At 38.2% G+C, this 21,630-nt stretch overlaps 1 protein-coding gene across 1 annotated transcript in view; it reads left to right on the forward strand.

The window, feature by feature from the left end:
- Nucleotides 1-21,630, forward strand: part of DST (dystonin) — a 417,658-nt gene that overhangs the window by 71,922 nt on the left and 324,106 nt on the right. The window contains exon 3 of the mRNA XM_023520357.1: nucleotides 18,608-18,815. Within this exon, the coding sequence (XP_023376125.1) occupies nucleotides 18,608-18,815 (208 nt within the window). The remainder of the gene's footprint in view (nucleotides 1-18,607; nucleotides 18,816-21,630) is intronic.

Genomic DNA, 21,630 nt, shown 5'->3' on the forward strand with positions numbered 1-21,630 from the left:
TATGTTCTTCCAGCCACTTGACTCTCCCTAATCTAGGTAACCATCATTCTGAAACACCTTTATCATTCTAGATTCCCTTTTAACAGTTTATTACATCTCTATGTATTCCTATGAAGTTTATATTTAAAATTTTTAGTTTTCAATAAGACAGATTATCATGCTTTATGTAATTATTCGGAACTCATTTTTTTCACTTAATATTACATTGCTAGTATTCAACTATATTGTTGCATGTCACTATAGTGTATTCATTTTGATGTTTGCGTGAATGTACCACAGTTTGTTCATTCACTCTCTTGTAGTTCCAGGCTTTGCAAATCATTTGAGCGCTCCTCCATGTTTTCTTGTATATGCCTCTTATTCTGCATGTACAAATTTTTCCTGGGTATCTGCTTAGTGGAAGTACATATGTATACATTTATATGTATACATGGAAGTATACAAATATACATTTCATAGGGTATACATGAAAATTAAACTTTTGGAAACAATGACAAACTTTTTCAAAGTTCTTGAATCACTTATACTTGCAACAGCTATGCGTAAGCAAGCATTAGGAGCCATGTTCTTTTAGGCACTTAGAAGTATTAGACTTTAATTTTTTTTTTTTTTTTTTTACCAATTGAACACATGTACTACGTTATCTCGCTGTGGGTTTTACTCTAATCTCTAATGATGCCAAACATCTTTTCATATATTTATTAACCATATGTGTTTCCATTCCTACAAAATGTCTGTCCATTTCATTTGCCCTTTTCCTCATTTGGTTATGTGTGTCTTATTGATTTGTAGGAGTTCTTTATATATTTCTGTTCACTGTGTTTTAATTTAAATTATGATATTTTTCATTGGTTGATTATTTTTGATAATCTCTTGTCCCTAACTCATACTTTTGATGCCCCTTTCCCTTTCTTTAAACATATAAAATATATTTATTTTATGTTTAATATCTGATCATTAATATACCTAAAATTTTTGTCTATGGGTTTGCGTATGTCTGTTGTTTCTGTAGTCCCACCTGTGGGGCCTTGTTTCGTTATATGTTTTGCAACTTTAAAAAAAATGAGGTATAATTAACATACAACATTATGTTAGCTTCAGGTCTACAATATGATTTGATATTTATATATATTGCAAAATGATCACCACAATAAGTCCAGTTAACATTGTCGCCATACATAGTTATAGAATTTTCTTGTGATGAGAACTTTTAAGATTTACTCTTAGCGAATTTCAAATATGCAATAAAGTATTATCAACTATAGTCTCTATATTGTGTATTGCATCTCCATAACTTATTTATTTTATAACTGGACATTTGTACCTTTTGACTCCCTTCATCCATTCGCTAACCCTTTACCCTTGTTTTGCAATTTTTTATCATAGTCTTTTGTTTGCTGGAACTTTGTGGTAAATTTTGAGGCTTGAGTTAAAGGTATATTTCTCCAGAAAGGGTCTTCTTTTATTTCTGCCAGGCTTTATTAACCTTGGGGCGGGGGGAGAACTTGTCAGTGTCAGAGCTTTTCATATGGCATAGGTAGTATAATTGTGGCTGCATTTATACTTGTGGTTATGAAAATGTTTTTCTCACTCTATCCAGCTTCAGCCTTGAGACAGGCAAGTTGCTATCTCAGGGTATTTTGTTTTGTTTTCCTAGTTCATACTTTTCCTGGATTTATTTGCAAATGTTCCAATCAGATTTGTCTGTGTCTTCTGTCTCTGCATAAATGCTTGTCCTTCAAGAGGGAAGTTTTAGGTTATAGGGATCCATGTATCATCTCTATATTTGTGTTTTTGCTTTTTCATCTCTCTTGGTTTTTGAGGATTTTCTTTATTTTCTGCCAGCTCACTGATGTATGTATGTATATATTTATGTATGTATGTATGTATGTATGTATGTATGTATGTATGTATTTAGCCAGCATTTTTAGGTATTGTGTAGTAGGAAACCTTGTTAGGATGTCAAGTCTGCAATATATCTGAGAAACCCTTGCTTGTTTTTGTACGACTAAAGAGGTTCCCCTAACTGGGTCCTCTTAGATCAGAGCTATATGTACCACCAAGTTCTAGCTTGCATCCCGAGAACCATTGAGCATTAAAAAATCTGAATGTCATTGTCAAAGTATACTCTCGCCCTCCCCGACCCAGGGAACCAACACATGACTTTGAGTTCTCCTTTTTTTACAACTGTAATTTCATTTGTACTTAGGGCTTTGCAGTACATTGAGCCAATTGCTTCTCGTCTCTTAGTATTAAAGCAGATGATACAGCTCCTTCATTTCCCGTAGATAGTAGAATTCATGATTACACAGGGGGTTGAGAAATACTCTGGTGACTCACTTATTTTCAAGTCTCAAATTTTAGTACATATTTATTTTTTCAGTTATGCTAAATCAACCTTCTAGTTGCACAATGTTTTGTTATAACTTGAAGTCGAACATAAAATCTCAAATGGAGAAAATGTTGACACAATATTTTCATGACAAAAAATCCTGATAAACTATAAAATAGCAGTTGTGATTGTCAAGTTATTTCATTTGTTAATTTTATTTATTGCCTTGGTAATCAACAACTTTCTAAAAAGATAGCGTAGTCCAAAATAGACCCCCCTCTTTTTTTTAGAGGGGAAGATGAGTTAGGGCATTATGAGAGGATATTTTCTATTTTCTTTCTTACATGCGACACTCAGTGCATTATATCTCTAATTTATTTGCTTTTAAACTTAGTTTGGGATAAATATGTTGTATAAACAGGCTTTGTATAAATTGTAAGTAAAACATTAAAGATATTGGAATTTCAGCATCAGAAGAACTTTAGAGATGATGGACCCATGGATAATTTAGGAATCTCAAAAGTCATCCAATCTGGATTGTCACTTTGAGGAAACAAAGTGACCCAGAAAAGTGACCTGAGATGCCAAATGTCATATATCTTTTTACTTTCAGAGTCAGAACTGGGAAACAGGACCTCCTCATTGAGCACACTCTTTTCTGTGCTGTATTGTTTCTCTCTTTATATGCCATGTTTAGCAAAGCATTTAAAGATTATTTTTTATACCTATAAATTAAAAAAAAGGTGTATTTATATATATTTTGTTAAATGAACTGACCCTATGTTAAAAATTAATTTAGGAAACCCAGACATTTTATATATATTTTTAAAAAGTATATAAAAATCTTTAGAATTTATGGACGTATTAAGCAGGCAACACAGATATCTTAAGTTTATTTTTATAATATGTGTAATAACCATGACTCCAGGCAAACTCATCGGTTTATTAGAGCAAAAGAATCAGGAAGTCTGAGATCTAGACGTTTCGGGATTCTAGGGAAGTGAAAAACAGCTTCTTCTGAAACAAAAATGCTGCTTTTTATAAACAAATGACTATCATTATTTCCTGTTTTTTAACCTTATTAAACACTATTTTGAAATATCATCAGCTCTTTGTAGCTCCAGAGATAACCATAATTAAGTAAAACTGTACGAGAAAAGAAGTTAGGAAGCCACACAGACATTTCACATCAATCGCATTTTTATTGTTGCTAACTAATGATAATAATGGCAATGTGGCATTTCTTAAGCACTCTGGTGAGCTGGGCACAGTGCTAGGCGATGGACATTAGTTAATTTAATCCTGACAGCAACCCTAGGAAGTAGAGTTTCTTTATAGATGAGAAAACCAAAGCTCAGAAAGGTTAAGTAGCTTGTCCACAGTCAAGTAGCTAATGAGTAGTGAAGCTGGGCCAGGAAGCACCTGATCTGCAGGACTCCAGGGCCATGGCTAACCTCTAACCTCAGTTCTCTGTTATCTTGCCAATGAGCTTGCTGAGAACTGTTTCATTTCTAATGGTTAGGGAAGTTTTACTGTGGGTTGTGAGACTATGTTATGCTTTAAATCTCTTTTTCCAAGACAGGCTTCAGGGCGAGTGTAACAGACAATGATCGTGGGGAGAAAGAGAATAAGTAAGAAGAAATTATTATTTAATGAAAGAAATTGATATTTACGCAGTACCTAATGTATGTTTGGCAGTTTAGATGTTTTTGCAAAACCCACTCACTATTCATGAGTCCGTTCCACAAATATTTACTGAGGGCCTGTGGTGGGTTTGTCACTAGTTGTGCTAGGAACTGGGGATACAACCATGAACAAAACAAAGTTCCTGTACCCCCGGAGCTTATTATCCAGTGGGAGAGACAGACAACATGTTACATTTAACATGTAAATAAAAAACATGTCAGGTGGTGATAAGTGCTATGGGGAAACTGAAGCAAGTTAAGGGGTATAGAATAAGGGGAGTGGGGAGGGAGAACAATATTATATAAGGTTGCTCAGGAAGAACTTTCTAAAAAAAGATGACGTTTGAACAGAACTTTAAAGACAGATCGTGATGCTTTGTAGGCCATGGTACAGGCCTTGGATTTCACCCTGAATGAAGGGGGAGGCTACTGGAGGGTTTTGAGCACAGGCATGATATACTTTGACTTGTACTTTTAAAGACTCCATCTAGCTTGTGTGGAGAATAGACTGTTGAGGGATAAGGAGAGAATGTGACTTAGAATCAGAAGTCATTGTCATTTATTTAGTGCATAGTATGTACTGTATGTATATCACTTCTAATTATTTAAGTAATCCAATTGACTTAAGTTAGCCTGTGCAGCAGATGGTAGGACTAAAAAGCTCCTAGTAGCTTAGGGATTTAACTAACGCCACACAGCTATGACTGTAGGAATTCTCTATCAAACTGACAATTTTGGCACTCTTTAAAATGACAGCTGTCATTTAGGGTGTCCTCTGTATGCCAGATTTGGTCCTAAGTGCCTTGAATACGTTATTTCTGAGTAGTAGGTCTTATTCTCATTTGTAGACGAGGAAGTCAAGGTTCACAGAAATTGTGACTTAATGACTTGCAACAAGGCCTTAATAGCTTTTAAGTGGCAGAACTGAGAACTGAAGCCCTGATCTGTGGACCTCTTAACTATGGTAAGGCAAGGAATTTACAAAATTGTGAACAATTTTACTCTACCTTTTTGCCTTTTCACCCTTGGCTTTGATTGCGTTCAGGTGATCCACACCATCCTTTTTGGAGGAAATTGTCTGATAAGTTACTAATAGCTCAGGATGCCTTTGTATATTTTATTATCCATCTTATAAGTATGTGCATTTTATAGGGAGAGGAACATTGAAGAGCGAATCTCTAATGGGAGAATTTCAGACCTTTACGTTTTTGGTAAGATTTTCTGACTCCATCAGATTACGTGAAAGATTGTGTTGTCTCAGGAGAATCAGGAAGGCAAGTGAAAAGATTAGGACATCTGTCTCCATGACTCAACAGAGGTGATGATGAGCCTGTCCTCTGAAGTAGAGAAGCAAGGAGTTCATTGTCACATTTAAATTCAAAGCATGTACCCCAGGCAGTATTTCTCTTGAGTAGTATTATAAATTAGGGCCAAGCTGTGTTTCTGTTAGTACAGAGATTCATTTGACTCCTTGAATCTCTGTCTCTGTGATAGTCAGAACTGGCTCTAGAAAAAGTTGTGAGATGGACAAAGTTTATGTTGTTTTACTTCTAGGAGCCTCAGTGTTCCCTCTTATCAAAATATTTCTTTAGGATGTAATCTGCTGACTTTATTTATACCAAAGTATAAATGACTGATATCACTGTTTTCTATCTTTTAGAAGCTTGATTAGAAATAAGAAGCTTTAAACCAAAAGAATCATTATTATTGGAATTTATACATCAGTGTGCCGGTGATGTAAAGGGAGGTAAAAAATTTTTTTGAAGTCTTCAAGATGATATATTTTTGGTAATATAACAATCATCACTGCTTTTTAAAGAAATCTTTACCTGGTTTTCACTTTATCTTTTCATCTTAGAATGAAATGCTATAAAAATATTTTGAGTATTATGTGCTAGGCAGGCATCATACTAGATACTTTACATACATTATATCACTTTAGTATTGCCTAAAAGGTAATGAAGTAGGTGTGATTATCCACATTTAGAATATAAGTCAGAGAGGTTAAATAACTTTCTCATGGTAGTATGGGTGGTGAGTAAAATGGAGGAAATACTGTGGCCTTCTAACTCAGCCTAATTAAAGTCCTGCATAGTCTATCTTTCCATTAAATTATATAGTGTATGCATTATAGCAGTTGTTACTTCCCTGAAATGTAGTAAAAGTGAATTATAAAACCCTTATAAAGTAATATTGTAGCCAAATGTATTAGTTAGGGTTCTCCAGAGAAACAGAACTGATAGCGCGCGCGCACACACACACACGCGCGCGCACACACACACACGCACACACACACACACACACACACACACACACACACACACACACACACACACACACACCCCTAGGGATTTGCTTCATGTTATTGTGGGGCTGGCAAATCCAAAAGCTGTAGGGCAGGTCGCAGGCTAGAAATTCAGATAAGAGTTGATATTGCTTTCTTGAGTCTGAATTCCATGCGGCATCAAGCCAGAAACTCAGGTAGGATTTCTGTGTTGCAATCTTGAGGAAAATTCCTCTGTCTTCGAGAAACCTTAGTCTTTGTTTTAAGGCCTTTAACTGCTTGGGCGAAGCCACCCACACTATGAGGGTATTCTGCTTTACTTGAAATCACATCTAAAAAAAAATACCTCTACAGCAACATCTAGCTTGGTGTTTTTGCCAACAACTGGGTGCTATGGCTTTGCCAAGTTGACACATAAAATTAATCATTGTACCAATAAACAATGATTTTCATTGAATAGATTTTTGAAGGTCTCTGGGTTCCTCACCTGCTAACTTTCCAGCTGGTTCCTGTGCTGTGGATACAGATGTAGGACCAGTTCAGGAGGAAACAAAGCTGGGCACAAGGGAATTCATTCATTCTATGGTGTTTCTGATAGAATTCATCATATTATTTTGTGGACATGGATTCATATCTTTAAAATTCTTCTTGGTTTTATGTTATTGTTGGAGGAAGCTATCAGACTGGCTGTGAAAGCACCAGTTGAGAAAGGGAAGAGAAAAAAAACCTTAAGCAATATTTCAGGGTCAGGAGTGCAGCTGGGAAGGGGAGGAAGGTCAGGGGATTGGAATTCACACAAATAAGTGTACAATAGGACTAAGGAGGAGTAGGGTGGAGCTGCAGTGGTGGAGCACAGGATTATAACTGATAAGAGATCCCTGCCATGGGCGCCGTGAAAGAATGAATGAATTTGCTTTAAAAGCCTATTGGAGTTACCTATTTTCTTCTTATAGACAATTAGAAGTCAGAAAAATATGAGTATTGCTATTTTTTTTTTTGTTTTTAAGGCTCATAAAATGTTACAGGAAACATGTAAATGACATGTCTGTTATATTTTCTAGTACAACTCCTCTGTGAAAGGAAGTGATGAACAAGATGGCTTATGCACTCTTGTTCCCTGTGTGTATAAGGAAAAAGACAAATGAAGGATTGGGCGGCTCAGTGATGCTTTGGTACCAGCATGCGGCCAACTCTGCAGACCCTTGCATGACACTGACCAGCTGCACCTTCTCTAAGGGGCAGGTTTCCATAATCACACCCTGCAGTGGCTGGGACCAGGTCTGGAATGGGAGGGAAATACGAGTCTCTTGGAGGTTGATGTCTAGCTGGCTTTTTACCTTAAACCAGTCTGTCACCATGCACTTGGTGGCTTCTCAGAGAGACTTGACATCTTGAGCCTCCTTGTAAAACTCATCTGGGACCCACTTATTTTTCTATTGCCCTTCTCTGGCTCCCCATTGTTATATTTGTGTGTGACTTCCAACCTTCTTCTCACTGCTAGGTAAACTACCTTAACTTCTTACTCTGTCAGCTACAGGCCAGACTTCTTCTTGCCTTCTCTTTTTTTAGTCTCTAAATATTTCTCAGATCCATCCTCTCCTTTTCATCCCTAATATCAGTGATTGAGTTTAGGCTGTCATCATTTGCTGGACTGTTATAATGACTGCCAACTAATCTCGTCTGAGGTTGACCTCTCTCCAGTCTATTCTCTCCGTGGCTGTCAGGGCAAACTATTTCTAACCCTTCAGCAACAATTTGGCGCCTACAAGATCAAGTCTAAGCTCTAGCATTGCATGTAGGCTCTCCATGATCTCTATCGACTGCCTGCTTCTCCAGCCTCATCTGGTATCACTTCTACCTCATGCTTTCTAAGGACCTTATGATTTTCCCATGTCTCATTCTGGGGTTAGATAACTCATAGGTTTCAACATCCTTCTCCTCTTCTCCTCTATCTTCTTATTAGTTACCTTAATACCCATTTTGGAATAAGGTGGCAATAAACAAGCAAGCAAACAAATACATTCCCTTCTTCTCTGGTTTTAGAGTAGTTCAAAGTAGCCTGAAAATGAATAATTTGTTAAGGGAAGGAGGATATGGAGGAGGGGGGTATCTGCTTCTGTGGTGATTGTGTGTGTGTGTGTGTGTGTTCACGTGTGTGTGTGTGTGTGTAAGGGAGAGAAAATGGGGGGGAGGAGAAAGACAGACAGACAGGGAGAGAGAGACAGAGAGAGAGAGACAGACTCATGGATGGACAGATTCTGCATTTCTAGCCCTATTTGGCAGAGCTTCCTCTCAGTCTACTTATATAGGATCCAGCTGCTGAAGCCAAGCTGCCAAGCCAGTAGATTCATTCAACAGACAATCATTGGGGTTCACTCCCAAGAACCGGGATTCTAAGGTAGATGGACAGTCACACAGCAAGTTTGAAACTTAGTCTATAAACTCTGATGTAAATTATATCACTTTTTTTTTTTTCTTTTCTTTTCATCTCAACTTAGGTTCTGACTCCCGGTCTCCTGTTTTGTCAGGCTTGGTGCTTCTCACTTCATGTGCCTCAGAGTTGGGTTAAGGTTCTGGGGTCTGATAGGATGCCAAAGTTTTAGCAAATAGGAGAGAACATCTGTGTCTCCAGATTATGTTGACATACCCCGTGTGACTGCTCCACAGGGCCCTTCAGGCTGCTTCTGGGTTACTCCCAGGACACAGGGATCTTTTGAAAAGTTAACCATGTTGTCTACTCCCTTAGACATACCATGCACCTATCTCTCTCTGGGACTTCTTCTGGGATTCAAGAAGTCCTCTGGTCCTGGATCCACAGATGCTTCCTCTAGCCTAAGAGTGCCTCTTTTAATGCTGTGGGAAGTCTTTTTTCCAGAGCCCTCTGCCCTTTTCTACAATCTTAGCCTTGACAGTTTTAGGTTTGTGGAAAATAAAAACTAGGTGTGTTTGTAGGCTGTTCCTGTTTCCTTCCCTGACACAGAGCTTCCCCTAGGGATAAAGCAAGGAAAAGAAAGGCCTAGGTTACCTTCTGAAAGAGAAATCTATTATAAAGACAAAATGAAACCTGAGGTAGCCTTTAGTGTAGATACAGATCGAGGCTTTGGACCACATAGTTGTTCCGAATGATCTCGAGAACTCTTAAGACTGCAATGTACAGCAGATCTTGGGGAAAACCCAAATATTAGTTAAGTGCATTTGTAATATACTTAGCATTTATTCCCCAGAGGGGAGGCTGCGATTGGACTGGGTTACCACCATCCAGTAGGAAGCATCCCAGCTGGGTAGAGTTTTCTGGCAAGCCGGCTCAGAGGCAATGGACCTCCTTGCGTCCAGGAACTGCTCCCTGGCCCTAATCAGGGTGATTTACACACATGGAACAAGCCCTGTTTTCCTCAGAAGGGGGCGATGGAAGTACCAGGCACTTAAAGTTTCATGAACTTAGCTTCAGTGCAATAATGAAAGCTTTTTTTTAAAAAAAAATGAAAAAGTAACTCTTCCAATTGATTGAAGTAGTAACAAGTGAGAAAATAACTATGTAAAAGCTATTATCAAAAGCAATTTTCTGAAGCCTCATTAACGAAGACAGATAATGAAAATGAAGGTATAAAGACACAACCCCGCTTATGTTTCAACAGGGAAGAATTGAATGTAATTGCTTTGTAAAGATAGTATGTTTGTCTAGGTTTTGTTATTGTCTTCAACAATGGAGACAATGAATTTAAAAGTAAAAAACAATTGAGTTTAAAAGAAAAAAAAGAGAACCGTATGGAAAAGATGCAAGGTGTCCTAAAGAATTGAAGATTCAATTAGTGAGCTTAGGGAGGATAGATATGGGAACTACACTGGCCTTATGTCCTGAGAGCCTCTGTTAGTATGACTTAGTTCCAGTAACCTCTAGTTTCCATGTCTCAGTTTGTCGTTTCAAATTTCCTGGAGGGACAACCACACAGGCTCAACTGGAGTTTGTCATCTACCACTGGATCACTCAAGTGTGAATAGGTAACATCACTTAATGCTAAAATTTACTTATGCTCTCTACATATCGGGCATTGCTTGTAGTACTTTTCAAGTATTATTTATTCTACCACAATGTCCCTATGTATTAGGTAGTTATGTTTCCCATCACTCAGATGAGTAACCAAAGCCCAGAGAGACCAAGCAGTTTTCCAAGGTTGTATATCTTTGACTCAACATTCAATTTTTTGGCATGACACAAACATATCTTTAACTTTATGACTAGACAGGATAGATGCTAGTTGGGGTTTGGTCTTATCCTGTTGTTATATGTTAGGTCACCACATGAGTACTCGTAGCCCCCATCTTCTTTCCAGCAAAAGTTAGAATCATATCCTGGCTGTCTGAGGTCCTTGGCATCAAAGCCTCCTCCATGACTTAGAAAACGGTAGGAGAAATGTGTGGGGAGCCGAGTTGACCATGGGTAGGGGCAGGAGCCAAAAAACGTGGGAATCAGCAGCAATAGTGATGGGCAGATGGTCCAATTAGATACATGAAGATCATGAGCCAGCATTTATTGACATTTGAAATGTTAACCAGGGTTCTTGGGATAGGAAGAATGAGATCAGCACTGGGTTTTCACTAGAAACATGGCGTCACCTATTTCTGTTTGACACTAATTGAATTGAGATCTTTGGATAGCCCTCTTCTTTTTGTTTGTTTTGTTCTCTGTTCTCTAGTTTTTTTCTCCTTATTTTTCAAACTGTCATCCCTTTTTATGGATTACCATTATGCCTACTTTTCTCCCCTCTGTTGTTCCTTTACTCTCTGAATGCAGCAATGCCATCCATCCCTTCATTTATGCCAGGGGCCCCAAACTCATATGCCTACAGGGTCCAGCTATCATAAACGAATAAAGTGGGCCAGATAAGGATTGTGTCAGACTGGAAAGCATATGTCCTTTCTACGACTAGCCCCAATGCTCCACATGTGAATTTTAATGTAAAATTCCCAATTTTTGAATGCTTATCATTAATTAGATTTTTAAAATGGGAAGGTCATTCACAGAACATTTATAGCAAGGGTCCCCAACCCCCGGGCGACAGACCCGTGCTGGTCCATGGCCTGTTAGGGACCGGGCTGCACAGCAGGAGTGAGCAGCAGGCCACCAAGTGAAGCTTCATCTGTGTTTGCAGCTGTTCCCCAGCGCTAGCATCACCACCTCAGCTCCACCTCAGATCATCAGGCATTAGATTCCCATAGGAGCACCAGTCACTGGTACCAAAAATGTTGGAGACTTCTCTCAGCAGGCAACAAGTTTGGATATGATACTGTTGGAAGAGTGAAGAAGGTGGGGAACACCCGCATCTCCATCCTAGTTTCTAAGGGGACTATAGATGTTCCAGTCTATTTCTCCCTCCTAACTGACTTTATACATATTTTTATGAATATTTATATTATTTCACTGGAAGACATTTTACAGCCTATGTAAAGATGATAATATTTAATTATGTGTTGGCTATTTATCACCTTTGCTCTCCCAGTTAGATTTTAAGCTCCTCCAAGGCAAAAGCCTATGAGTGCTTAAGATATATTTTTAAGTGATTGACATAAATTAACATCCTTTTAAAATATTAGATTAAGTATTCTCTAGTTAAAGGGATAGTTTTAGTATTTGAGTTTGTCTTTCTAATGTGTTTCTGTTTTGTGGGGCTATTTTCAGAGTTATGTTTGCTTTTCTTTCACGCAAATTATTTAAAATTTCTTTCTCAGTTTGGAAAGACTTTGCAGATGTTTGAATGAAAAATAGTTCTTGTTGTCTCTATTTGTATAATTTTAATATGATTGAATTAGGGTGGACTGCAAAAAAAGATGTCTATGCTATTTTGAAAGATTTTTACAATTTTAGAAAAATTTGGTATTTTGATACTTGACATCGTTTTTCTTTTATGTGTAATCTATTTGAAGAGAGGATTAATGGACATGTAGGAGCACATGGAACCAAAGAATCTTAGAGTTGGAAGAGACCAGAGAGCAAATTCAATATTCCCCTCAGTGAAGGCTTGATTCCTTGGAGTAGGAAGGCGCTCACTATTATGCAAAGCAGTCCTTTCCACTTTTGAGGATTTGTATATTTTGGATGGGTTTTCTTGATTGCGAACTGACATCTGTCTGGTCATTTCCGTGCTTTAGGCCTAGTTCTGAGCACAGAACAAGTCTAATCCTTTGGGGCTCCCCAAAAGCATGGTAAGATCTTTGAGGGCTATGATTATGTTGTATATTCCTCCCAGTGCCTGGGACCACATTTTAGGGCACTTAATAACACATGGTTGAGAGCACAGGCTTCAGGGTCAAAAAGACCCAGATGGAAATCTTTACTCCACCTTGTACTGACAGGATAACTGTGAACAAGTTACCTAACCTCTGCAAGCATGTGTTTCCTTATTGGGTTATACCAATTATTAAATAAGATAGTGAAAATACTTAGTATAGTCCATAACTATAGTCACTCAATAAATGATGCATACAGTTAGAACATGCTGGTTAAATTGAAAGGAGGGAAGTCTTGCAGAATGTCTTAGTGCTAATCCAAGACTGCCTAGAATCTGAAGCCATGCTCCTTGTGGAAATGACTCTTTGATACTTACCTTGTAGAGCTTCTTACATAGCTAGAGGAAAACGATGTTGAAATTTCCTCCATCTGTGGCCTATCAGGGAGCTCAGTTTCTCCAGAAATATAATACCACTGAACACTCTAACCAATGTACAAACAGCCCAGAAAGAGTTTGTGTCCTGAATTCCAGTTAACCTTTTTTTGTTGGTTGATGCACTGGGCCTCTCCACCTAGGAAGGAACCTTTGACTTCTTTAACTCTTTGCCCAAAGCCTCCTCCCTTGAGTCAGATCCAAGAACCTTCCAGCTTCCCCTCTCTTTAACCTCCCTTTCCTCTCTAGCTCCACCCAGGTTCCTCTTCCTCTCTGAATTAAAGCCTCCTACAACTCTCCCCTAAAAGGAGAGAGTGAGAGCCAGCCAAGGCCTCACCAACCCAGAAGCCCCTCTTCTTCTTATTATTTAAAGGTGGTTTCCAATTGAGAGGCTAATTTAGAGCTATTTATTTAATGAGAGAGTTTTTGAGATATTCCACTAGTTTTGAAACAATTTTAAACTAAAACGAATACCCGGTCCCTAAAGTTTACCATCACTCATTTTGTCTTCTAGGGATTAAACATACTTTCTTATATTTTCCTCAACTGTTTTCTTCTATATTTATTTGTGATAGAGATTGTTTTCCTTGAGATCTCTAAGATCAGATAATATGCCCTTTTTGACTTATTTCCAAATAAAAAACCTAGTATATAAGGATAGTCGTGAGCCATGCCATATATTTTTATACTATATGTAAGGAGTTAGTGTTTGTATTTATTTAATCAAGGGGATTATAAACAAAATTGAATTCTCTTTTTTATAAATTTTGATGTCTTTTTTTGTTTATATAAAATATAAAAAATTGTATATTATTGAACCAACTGTATATTCACCAAATTGTATGTTAAATGAATAATAGAGAAGCTTCTTTTATATCCTTCCATCTAAACCTGTGTTTAGGACTGAGGCAAGCAGATCTCCTTTCTCTGGTGTCTTGTTGACTTAAGCCTCTGCTTTAGTGGTTCTCTAAGTGTATGTGAAGATATGCTACAAGAAATTACTTAGATGGACACTATCACTGTGTGCTTGCAACCTCGAGATATTGGTCTTATGAGAATGGGCCTAAACTAAGCAACACTTAAAACAAAACAAAACAAAACAAAACAAAACAAAACAAAACAAAACAGCCTTCCTATGTGTTTCCTCTCAACTCTCCATTTTGAAAATATTCAAATTTACAGAAAAGTTGAAAGAATAGTATAGTGAATATTTTTTGTTAACCCATTGCCATATTTACTGATTCTATTTTTTTATTGAAACAGTGGAAAATAAGTACAGACATCATGAGTTTCTTCAGCCTGCATCTTCTATGTTAAAAACATTTTTCTATGTAACCTCAATACCATTATCACATTTTAGAAAGTTAACAGTAATTTCCCAATATTTATAATAAATAATCCATGATCCATGTTCAGATTGTCCAAGTTGTCCCTAACATGTCCTGTTAGCTTAAGAAACAAAACAACAACAAAACTAACCAGAATCCAATCAAGGTTCACGAATTTGTTGTTACGCTTCTTTTGTCTTTTTAAATTTAGAATAGTTCCTGCTCTTTGGATATGTATATTTTATGAAATTGACCCTTTAGAAGAGTGCAGGACAGTTAATTTGTAGAATTCCTCACAATCTGAATTTGCCTGATTATTTCCTCATGTGCTTCTTGTTTTTAATTTTTTTTTTGGTAACTTTTTGGAAATATATTTACAGAAATGTGCATAAGTCATAAGTATGCGGGTTTGTGAAAGTTAACTTTCCAGCCTCTGGGATTCTAAAAGTCTGGCTATTTTACAAACCCTTATCTCTGTACTTGTTTCTCTGTTGCATTTAGAGAATGCCTAGTGCAGAGACAATTTCCTGGCACTTTCCTATTGATCTGGGTGCTAAGGCTGGGCGACTTCCAATTTAGGCAGTTCCATTGTACTTATCTCAGATCCCCCACCGGGGTTTCAGTTAGAAAAGTTATTGTTTAGTTCCCCTTCTAAAAATGTTGCATTATGTAATTATCCTGGCTTAGGAGATTTGGCTTGTTTTTATACCATGTGAATGAATTGGCTATTAGGAAAGTCATTTTAAAGCTTTTGATGATGTCATTCAATTGTTAAAATTGCTTTAATAACTAGGTTGTAATAAGACATAACACAGGCTCTTAATTTTATTTTGGTCGTAGAGATCCAACATCATCAGTCCAGAGGTGGCTCCTAGTCTTTTATTTAAAAAAAGATCAGATGTTAAAAATATTATGACCTGGGCCAACTTTGTCTTTCCCATCTTAATTACCCTTTCCCTCTTTCCACAAACTTGGTTTTATGTCTCTTGTTCTCAATGCGCACACCAAATGGTGATGACAGATGATAGTGTAAATTGAGGTCTTAACCTTGGGTCAGTGGGTTAATAGACCCCTTAAAATTACATGCAAAGTTTGTGTGTATTTGTTTATGTGCTTAGTTTTGGAGAGAGGTTTCCATAGATTTCATGAACTTTTCAAGGGTTTCTATGGGCCCCAAAAGCACTGGCTTAGTTACTTCTTACTAGGGCCTTTGATATTTTCTCTGACCCTTGATCCTCTTTTTCTTTTTAGTAATCTTTTTGTGTATTTCTTTTAGATTGAGAAATTATAAGGATTAAATTAAATCCATTCATAATGTTAGTCATCACCCAGAGAGGACCGCTGTTTATATATTGATACATAGTTATCTGTCTACTGATTAATCTATCAATCATCTCTGTTTACCCCCCCCACACACATACATGCACAATTTTTAAAGGAACCATTATGTATGAATTCTTTCTACTCTGCTAGAAGTAGATTAATAATATTTTTGTTTAATGGCTGCAGACTAGTCCATTGTATGAATGTACTATAATTTATTTAACCAATCCCTTCTCGATGGACACAGACACAGATATTTTTATTTTAACAGGAATCAAACTTTAGACAACAATAGTAAAAGAGATAGGAATTTGAGGCTTTTGCTGGTCACAAGAGCCATCTTCCTTTGTCTTATCCTTCCAAGCCCCACATCAAAGATTCTGGACTTTGGGTCAGAGAACGTTTGCTTTTTCCAAAAGAAAAGGGAACTGTATTCTTATATTCTTCCCTCTAGTTCCCAAGATAGTGACATGAATTGGCAAGTTATTTCAAATTAATAAAGAGTATAATAGATTTAGAGGATCAATCGACTTCAAAACAGCTTTATTTAAAGCTATCCTCAATTTTTAGGGTTCAAATGGGCCTAAATTTATATAGTTTACCTATATTTTTAAAAGTGTTTATGAAAATTATTGCGGAAAAAATTTAATACTTTAATTGTTAAAATGCTTGAATCATGTAGCCTAGGAGAGACTTTATCATATATAGATATATATGATTTCTCTCAGTTTCTATGTGTGTCTATATTTTTCTGTGATATATTGCTGAAAGAGGTGTTGTTGATAGCCTTTTCTTTCTTTTCTTTCTTATCTGTTTACCAATGACACTACCACATTAGAGACTGCACCAGTCAACACCCTTGGGTCCAGGGGTAGTAACTGTTCCCATCTGGCTATGTGTGATTAATGGTGTTTATGTCATAGCATAAATAACATTTTGCTCTTCAATCAGCTGAGACTCTGGCTATTAAAAAAATTTACTCTACAAAAATCAATAACCAGTGGTTTTTGGAAAGGAGCAGTTCTTTAATAGTCATTCCATGAGTCTGTTTGTAAAGATAAACAATCAAATTATTATGCTCATTGAAAATAGTGTAGGCAACAAGAAGAAATATAATCTAACAGATAAAGGATGACCTTAAGTAAGGACAGGTAGGAAGCGATTTTAAGGAAAACAGAAGACAACCAAAGAAACTCAATACCCTTTTGAAAGTCTTTAAGAATGTTACCCTTTTTCACAGATCCAGCCAACAAACAGATCCAGCCAACATTACAACCTCAGAGAGCTCAAGATGAATTTCCAGAAAAGCACAGAAAGTAAATTAGGTTGATGATAGTATTTATTCTGCGACTGACTTAATGCCGCTTGCAACTCTCTATGGACTCTAGCTACAATACAGAAAATCAATTTTATTTATTTATTTGTCTCAACTGTGACTATTACATTATTACTACTAGGAAAACATACAAAATCTAAATAAATACATTATTTTATTAGCCAAGGTGTGAAATTTCATGGAAAATAAAATGAAAGACTGCTTTTTTGGGGAAAGAATACTGCTGAAAATAGACCTTAGATGCTTTACATTGCAGGAATTATTATGTATACTTTTAAACTGATGGTGTTGGCCATGTGTACCAACGTGCCTGAATAGACTGAGGTAAGGTCAGTAGTCCTAGTTTACTTAAAGTTTATTTCACATGCCTTGGATGAATACTTAGAGGTGTTGTTTTTGCTGTAGTTGCTGCTGCTTTTGTGAGAGCTCAGTGTTTTTGCTCAAATTGGAGCATGCTTCACTGATTTCTGTCTGTAACTTGCATTAGGAATCTGTGGCTGCAAGTTACATTTCAGGAACTCGAGTTATACCAGTTTTGTATCTCCACCATGAGCCTCTCAGCAGAGTGGAATTCTGAATGGGAAGGTGGAGATTTCTGTTCAGTACTTTCATTTATAACCTTGTTCACAGCACAGATAGTTGGCATTCTTGTTTCTATTGTAAGCGAGTCGCTCTCTAAATAATCACAAACTTAACCCAATAAAGAAAGAAGAAATAGCATAGTGTGCCAGTTCTCTGACTGGAAGACCTAACCCTTTTATGCAAGGTATGACCTTGCAGATTTGCTCCTGCTGGATGAAGAGATGACTAACCTTCAGGCAAAGTGCTTTGAAAAAAGCATCATGTTTCTCATTTCACTGTGTAATGACCAGGAGCTGAGAAGAGCTGTTTCCTGTCACTGCACTGTATCATTCTCATTTACATTATTGGCAGCTGTTTCTTTGCTAGAAGTTTAAATTATCTCAAGAACTCTAAACTGAGTTCAGAAGTTTGTTTATTGGCGCTGCCTTAGGTTTCTGAAAACAGTCTTTTGTGTTCTCTCAGTCTTAAGAAAAGGCTCTTCTCAGAATCGGCCCTTCCTCCCTCCTTGCTCTTTTCTGGGAACCTGCTTCACTCTCATGAAGAAAATTAAATAAGAAGGACAAGGGGTTCAAAACTGGTCAGAAAGAAGACTCCAGTGGTGAGGCGACTTGAAACGGAAAGGAATTGGGACTCAACATCCTGCATTTGTGCTTTGTTTTTGAAACTTCCAGTTAGTTGCATTAATGAATTAACCAGCAGTCTGTAACCAGCAGTAATGGAAAGTGTTTCTCCTGTCCTGGTGGGGGAGCCAAATACTATAGATTTGTAACAGGAAGGCTGTTGATTCTGGCTTCATTGTTGGGCCAGTCATTTGTGAGCTGGTGGCCGGACCGCAGGCCACACACTTCTGTGCAAATCTTCCATGTCCTGGAACTGCCCGGGTATTGTTTCTACTGTCGGAGACGAGGCCAAGAAAAGATGGTGAGCCCTGGGTTTCATTTCTCGTTTGTGTGTGTCCTCAGCGCCGAGGACGGTGCAGTATGCCCGATTCAGTTTGGGCGCAGGGAGGGGGGCTGTTGAAATCGATGAACATATGTGTTTTGCTGTTAATGCTTTTTTTCTGTGTCATCCTCTGTAGAGTTCCGGGAACGCGTCCTATCGCTGCTCTATGTCTTCCTCTGCGGATTTTTCTGATGAGGATGATTTCAGCCAGAAATCTGGCTCGGCATCTCCAGCTCCTGGAGACACCTTACCCTGGAATTTGCCTAAACATGAGAGATCGAAAAGAAAGATTCACGGGGGCTCGGTGCTGGACCCTGCTGAGAGGGCAGTGCTTAGGATAGCAGGTAAGAGCATCCGTGGGGAAGGGATGGAGCCTGGTCGAGAGTTGCGGAAATTCACCCTTCTGCTCAGCTGAGGGCGGGGGCAAGAATGGGGTGCATATCTGGGAGCCGATGCATTGGGCACAGATTTGTGCTCAAGGTAGGGGAGGAAGATGACCATGTTTACTTTATGCCCCAATTTATCGATAAAACGATTTGCCCTGCCTGCTGGTGACTAAGCTGTTTGGCTCTGTCTTCTGCTCGGATGAATTGATATCTTTGAAATGCAAGGAAGTATTTACAGACCTCTGCATTAAACTTTCCTATTTACGTGCAGTAAACACTGTGACAATCTGGAAGTACATTGTTAACTCCAGCGATTCCTGGTGTATTTGCCAGAAGCTGTGAGAGCCTTCATTTTCATCTTTGCCCCGGAGCAAAGAGCTACGCAGATTTAACTGGGGTAGATTCCTGGTTTTCTGTACCCAAGATTGTGGAGGGTATTCCAGCAACTCAGATGCCATTTCTGATTTTATTTATTTATTTATTTATTTATTTATTTATTTATTTATTTATGTGTGTGTAGCATCTCTGTCAGCATCATGTGCCTGTAGCTGCTTTCTGTCTTTAGCGCTTTTGAGGGTTTAGCCATCATGCATTCCTGATTAATTAATATATGGGAGGTGCCAGGGTTTCTGTTGTTACCTGGTGTTCCCTTGCATTGGCTGTAACAGTTGAACCAGAAGTGATGGCTTGTTTTACCCAGCTGAAAGCTAAGAACACCTTGGAAATCAATCCTCCAACCACGCAGTGCCCGTGTGGTTCGTGTGTATGTGTTCTGTGCTTGAGAGTTGCCTCTTGGAGTAGTCGTGCCTCCATTCCTTCAATAATTTTTTTCTCTTGGAAATAGTAATAGAGTAGGATGAAGTATGTCTTTGGGGATCTCATGCAAAGGCCAAAGGCCAAGTGTTTTTTCAAGTCAGTCTCTGCAGACTCCTTTCCTCCCTCCTCCCCCTCTCTCAACTTTGGGGCCTGCTGCCCCTCAGTTTCTTTTGCCTTTGGCTATAATGCATAATTGGTACTTTATCTTCTTCTGAGGGGGCTGTAGGGGACTAGCCCGGAAACCAGCCACTGTGGCAGCTGAGAGTCCCCCTAGAGTCCCCCCAATGGGATTTTCTGATTACGGGAAAAACAAACAGCTCCCAGCCAGCCATTCTCTGGTCTGGGTTTCTGGGGCAACAGCCTTGAGCTTCTTCTGGCTTCCGTTGTGAGATGCTGGCTAGTCTCACCCAGGCCTTTGAAGAGGCGGGGTGGAGTGAGGAAAGGGGAGAAGGAGGGAAGGGGGAGAAGGGAGGATAGAGGATGGAGAGACTGTCTGTGAGCCAAATGAGAGTGAGCAGTGGTGACTTGGGAGACCTGGGGCAGACCTGGCTCTTACCTGCACACCTGGAGTACCAAAAAGTGTTTAGTCACTGAGCCTTGACTACTTGCCCTGTTGAAAATCCCCACTCCCCACCCCACCCCAGAAGGTCTGAAGTGCTGGGAGGAGACAAGGTTGGTATCAGATATTTGACTCAGCAGAAAGGGAAGATAGGAGAAAGGAGGGTATATGAGGGGAGTCGATGGGCCTTTTTGGAAAGCTTGGGGCATCAGAATAGGATACTTGTATTCTGTGCATTTTTGTGGAAGGTAAAGGTGCTTCTAAGCTTGAGAGTTTTGATAGTGGTAGCAAAGGTGGATATTTCTAGTAGGGAAGGAAGGGGCAGATATTCATCAGGAGGAATGAGATTATATAAACTGAGGAAGACTACTAGGCAGAAAGTCATGAGAAATTGGCGGAAACAATCTTAAATGTACACCCAAGGTGGAAGAACTGGAAGACCTGGGTGCTAATAGGATGCAGTGGACAAGCAGATGCTGGTAGTAGACTGTAGACTCCATGAAGGCAGGGGGCATGTCTTATTATATATAAAATGCTTGTCGAGTGATTTGTGGGGATAGCTACCACATTAGTGGTAGTCGATGCACTCGAGACCTCAAAGTTACATACTTCTAAGATTATGCTAATCAAAAACAGAACAAAATAAAATTAAGAAACAAAATAAGGAACCCTAGTTTGGAAGTATACTATTGTTTTAAAATAAATATTGGTAAATTGGCTGTTTGCTACACAAATCATAATCAATAATCATACATGGAACATAGACTTGGGGGGCTAGTCCACAAATATCTCTTTAATTGTAATATATCTAAAATATGAAATTCAGGTATATTGTGTGTTAAATTTGCCACTGATCACCCAGTGTGAAGATAAGAGAATAGGGAATCTGAACGAATTTGGTGCTGTAGATAGATTGAAAACATACTATTAAGATTTTGACTTCTCATTTTATTAGACATTTTCACACTCTGCCTAAAATTCATCCCATCTCTGAAATCCATCCATAGTGAGAGATGGGATGAGGTTCAGAAATGGTATGAGAATGTCCGCAGTGTTCATTACTTAGTAATAAAAGATTGAAAGTTCAATATTTTTATTTGTTTTTAAGATCATAAAAATAGAATTGAATATTAAAATTGTCTATAGCCAAAAAGACCATCTAGTCTACAGAATATCTTAATTCATTCACATTTAATAAGTATTTATTGAGCCCCTGAAATGAAATGAAGTTTTGCCTCTAAAGAAGTCAGTCTAATATGATAGATGTGTTAGACAATTACAACATGGTGTGAGAGACTAGTTGTAAAGGCTGTAAGACATAATATTACAAGAACCCAGAGGAGAGTCTAATTAACTTGGACAGAGAGAGGAGGCATGGGGTGGGGGTTCCTGAAAGAT

This window comes from Pteropus vampyrus, unplaced genomic scaffold, assembly GCF_000151845.1.
Source record: "Pteropus vampyrus isolate Shadow unplaced genomic scaffold, Pvam_2.0 Scaffold260, whole genome shotgun sequence".
Lineage (NCBI taxonomy): Eukaryota > Metazoa > Chordata > Mammalia > Chiroptera > Pteropodidae > Pteropus > Pteropus vampyrus.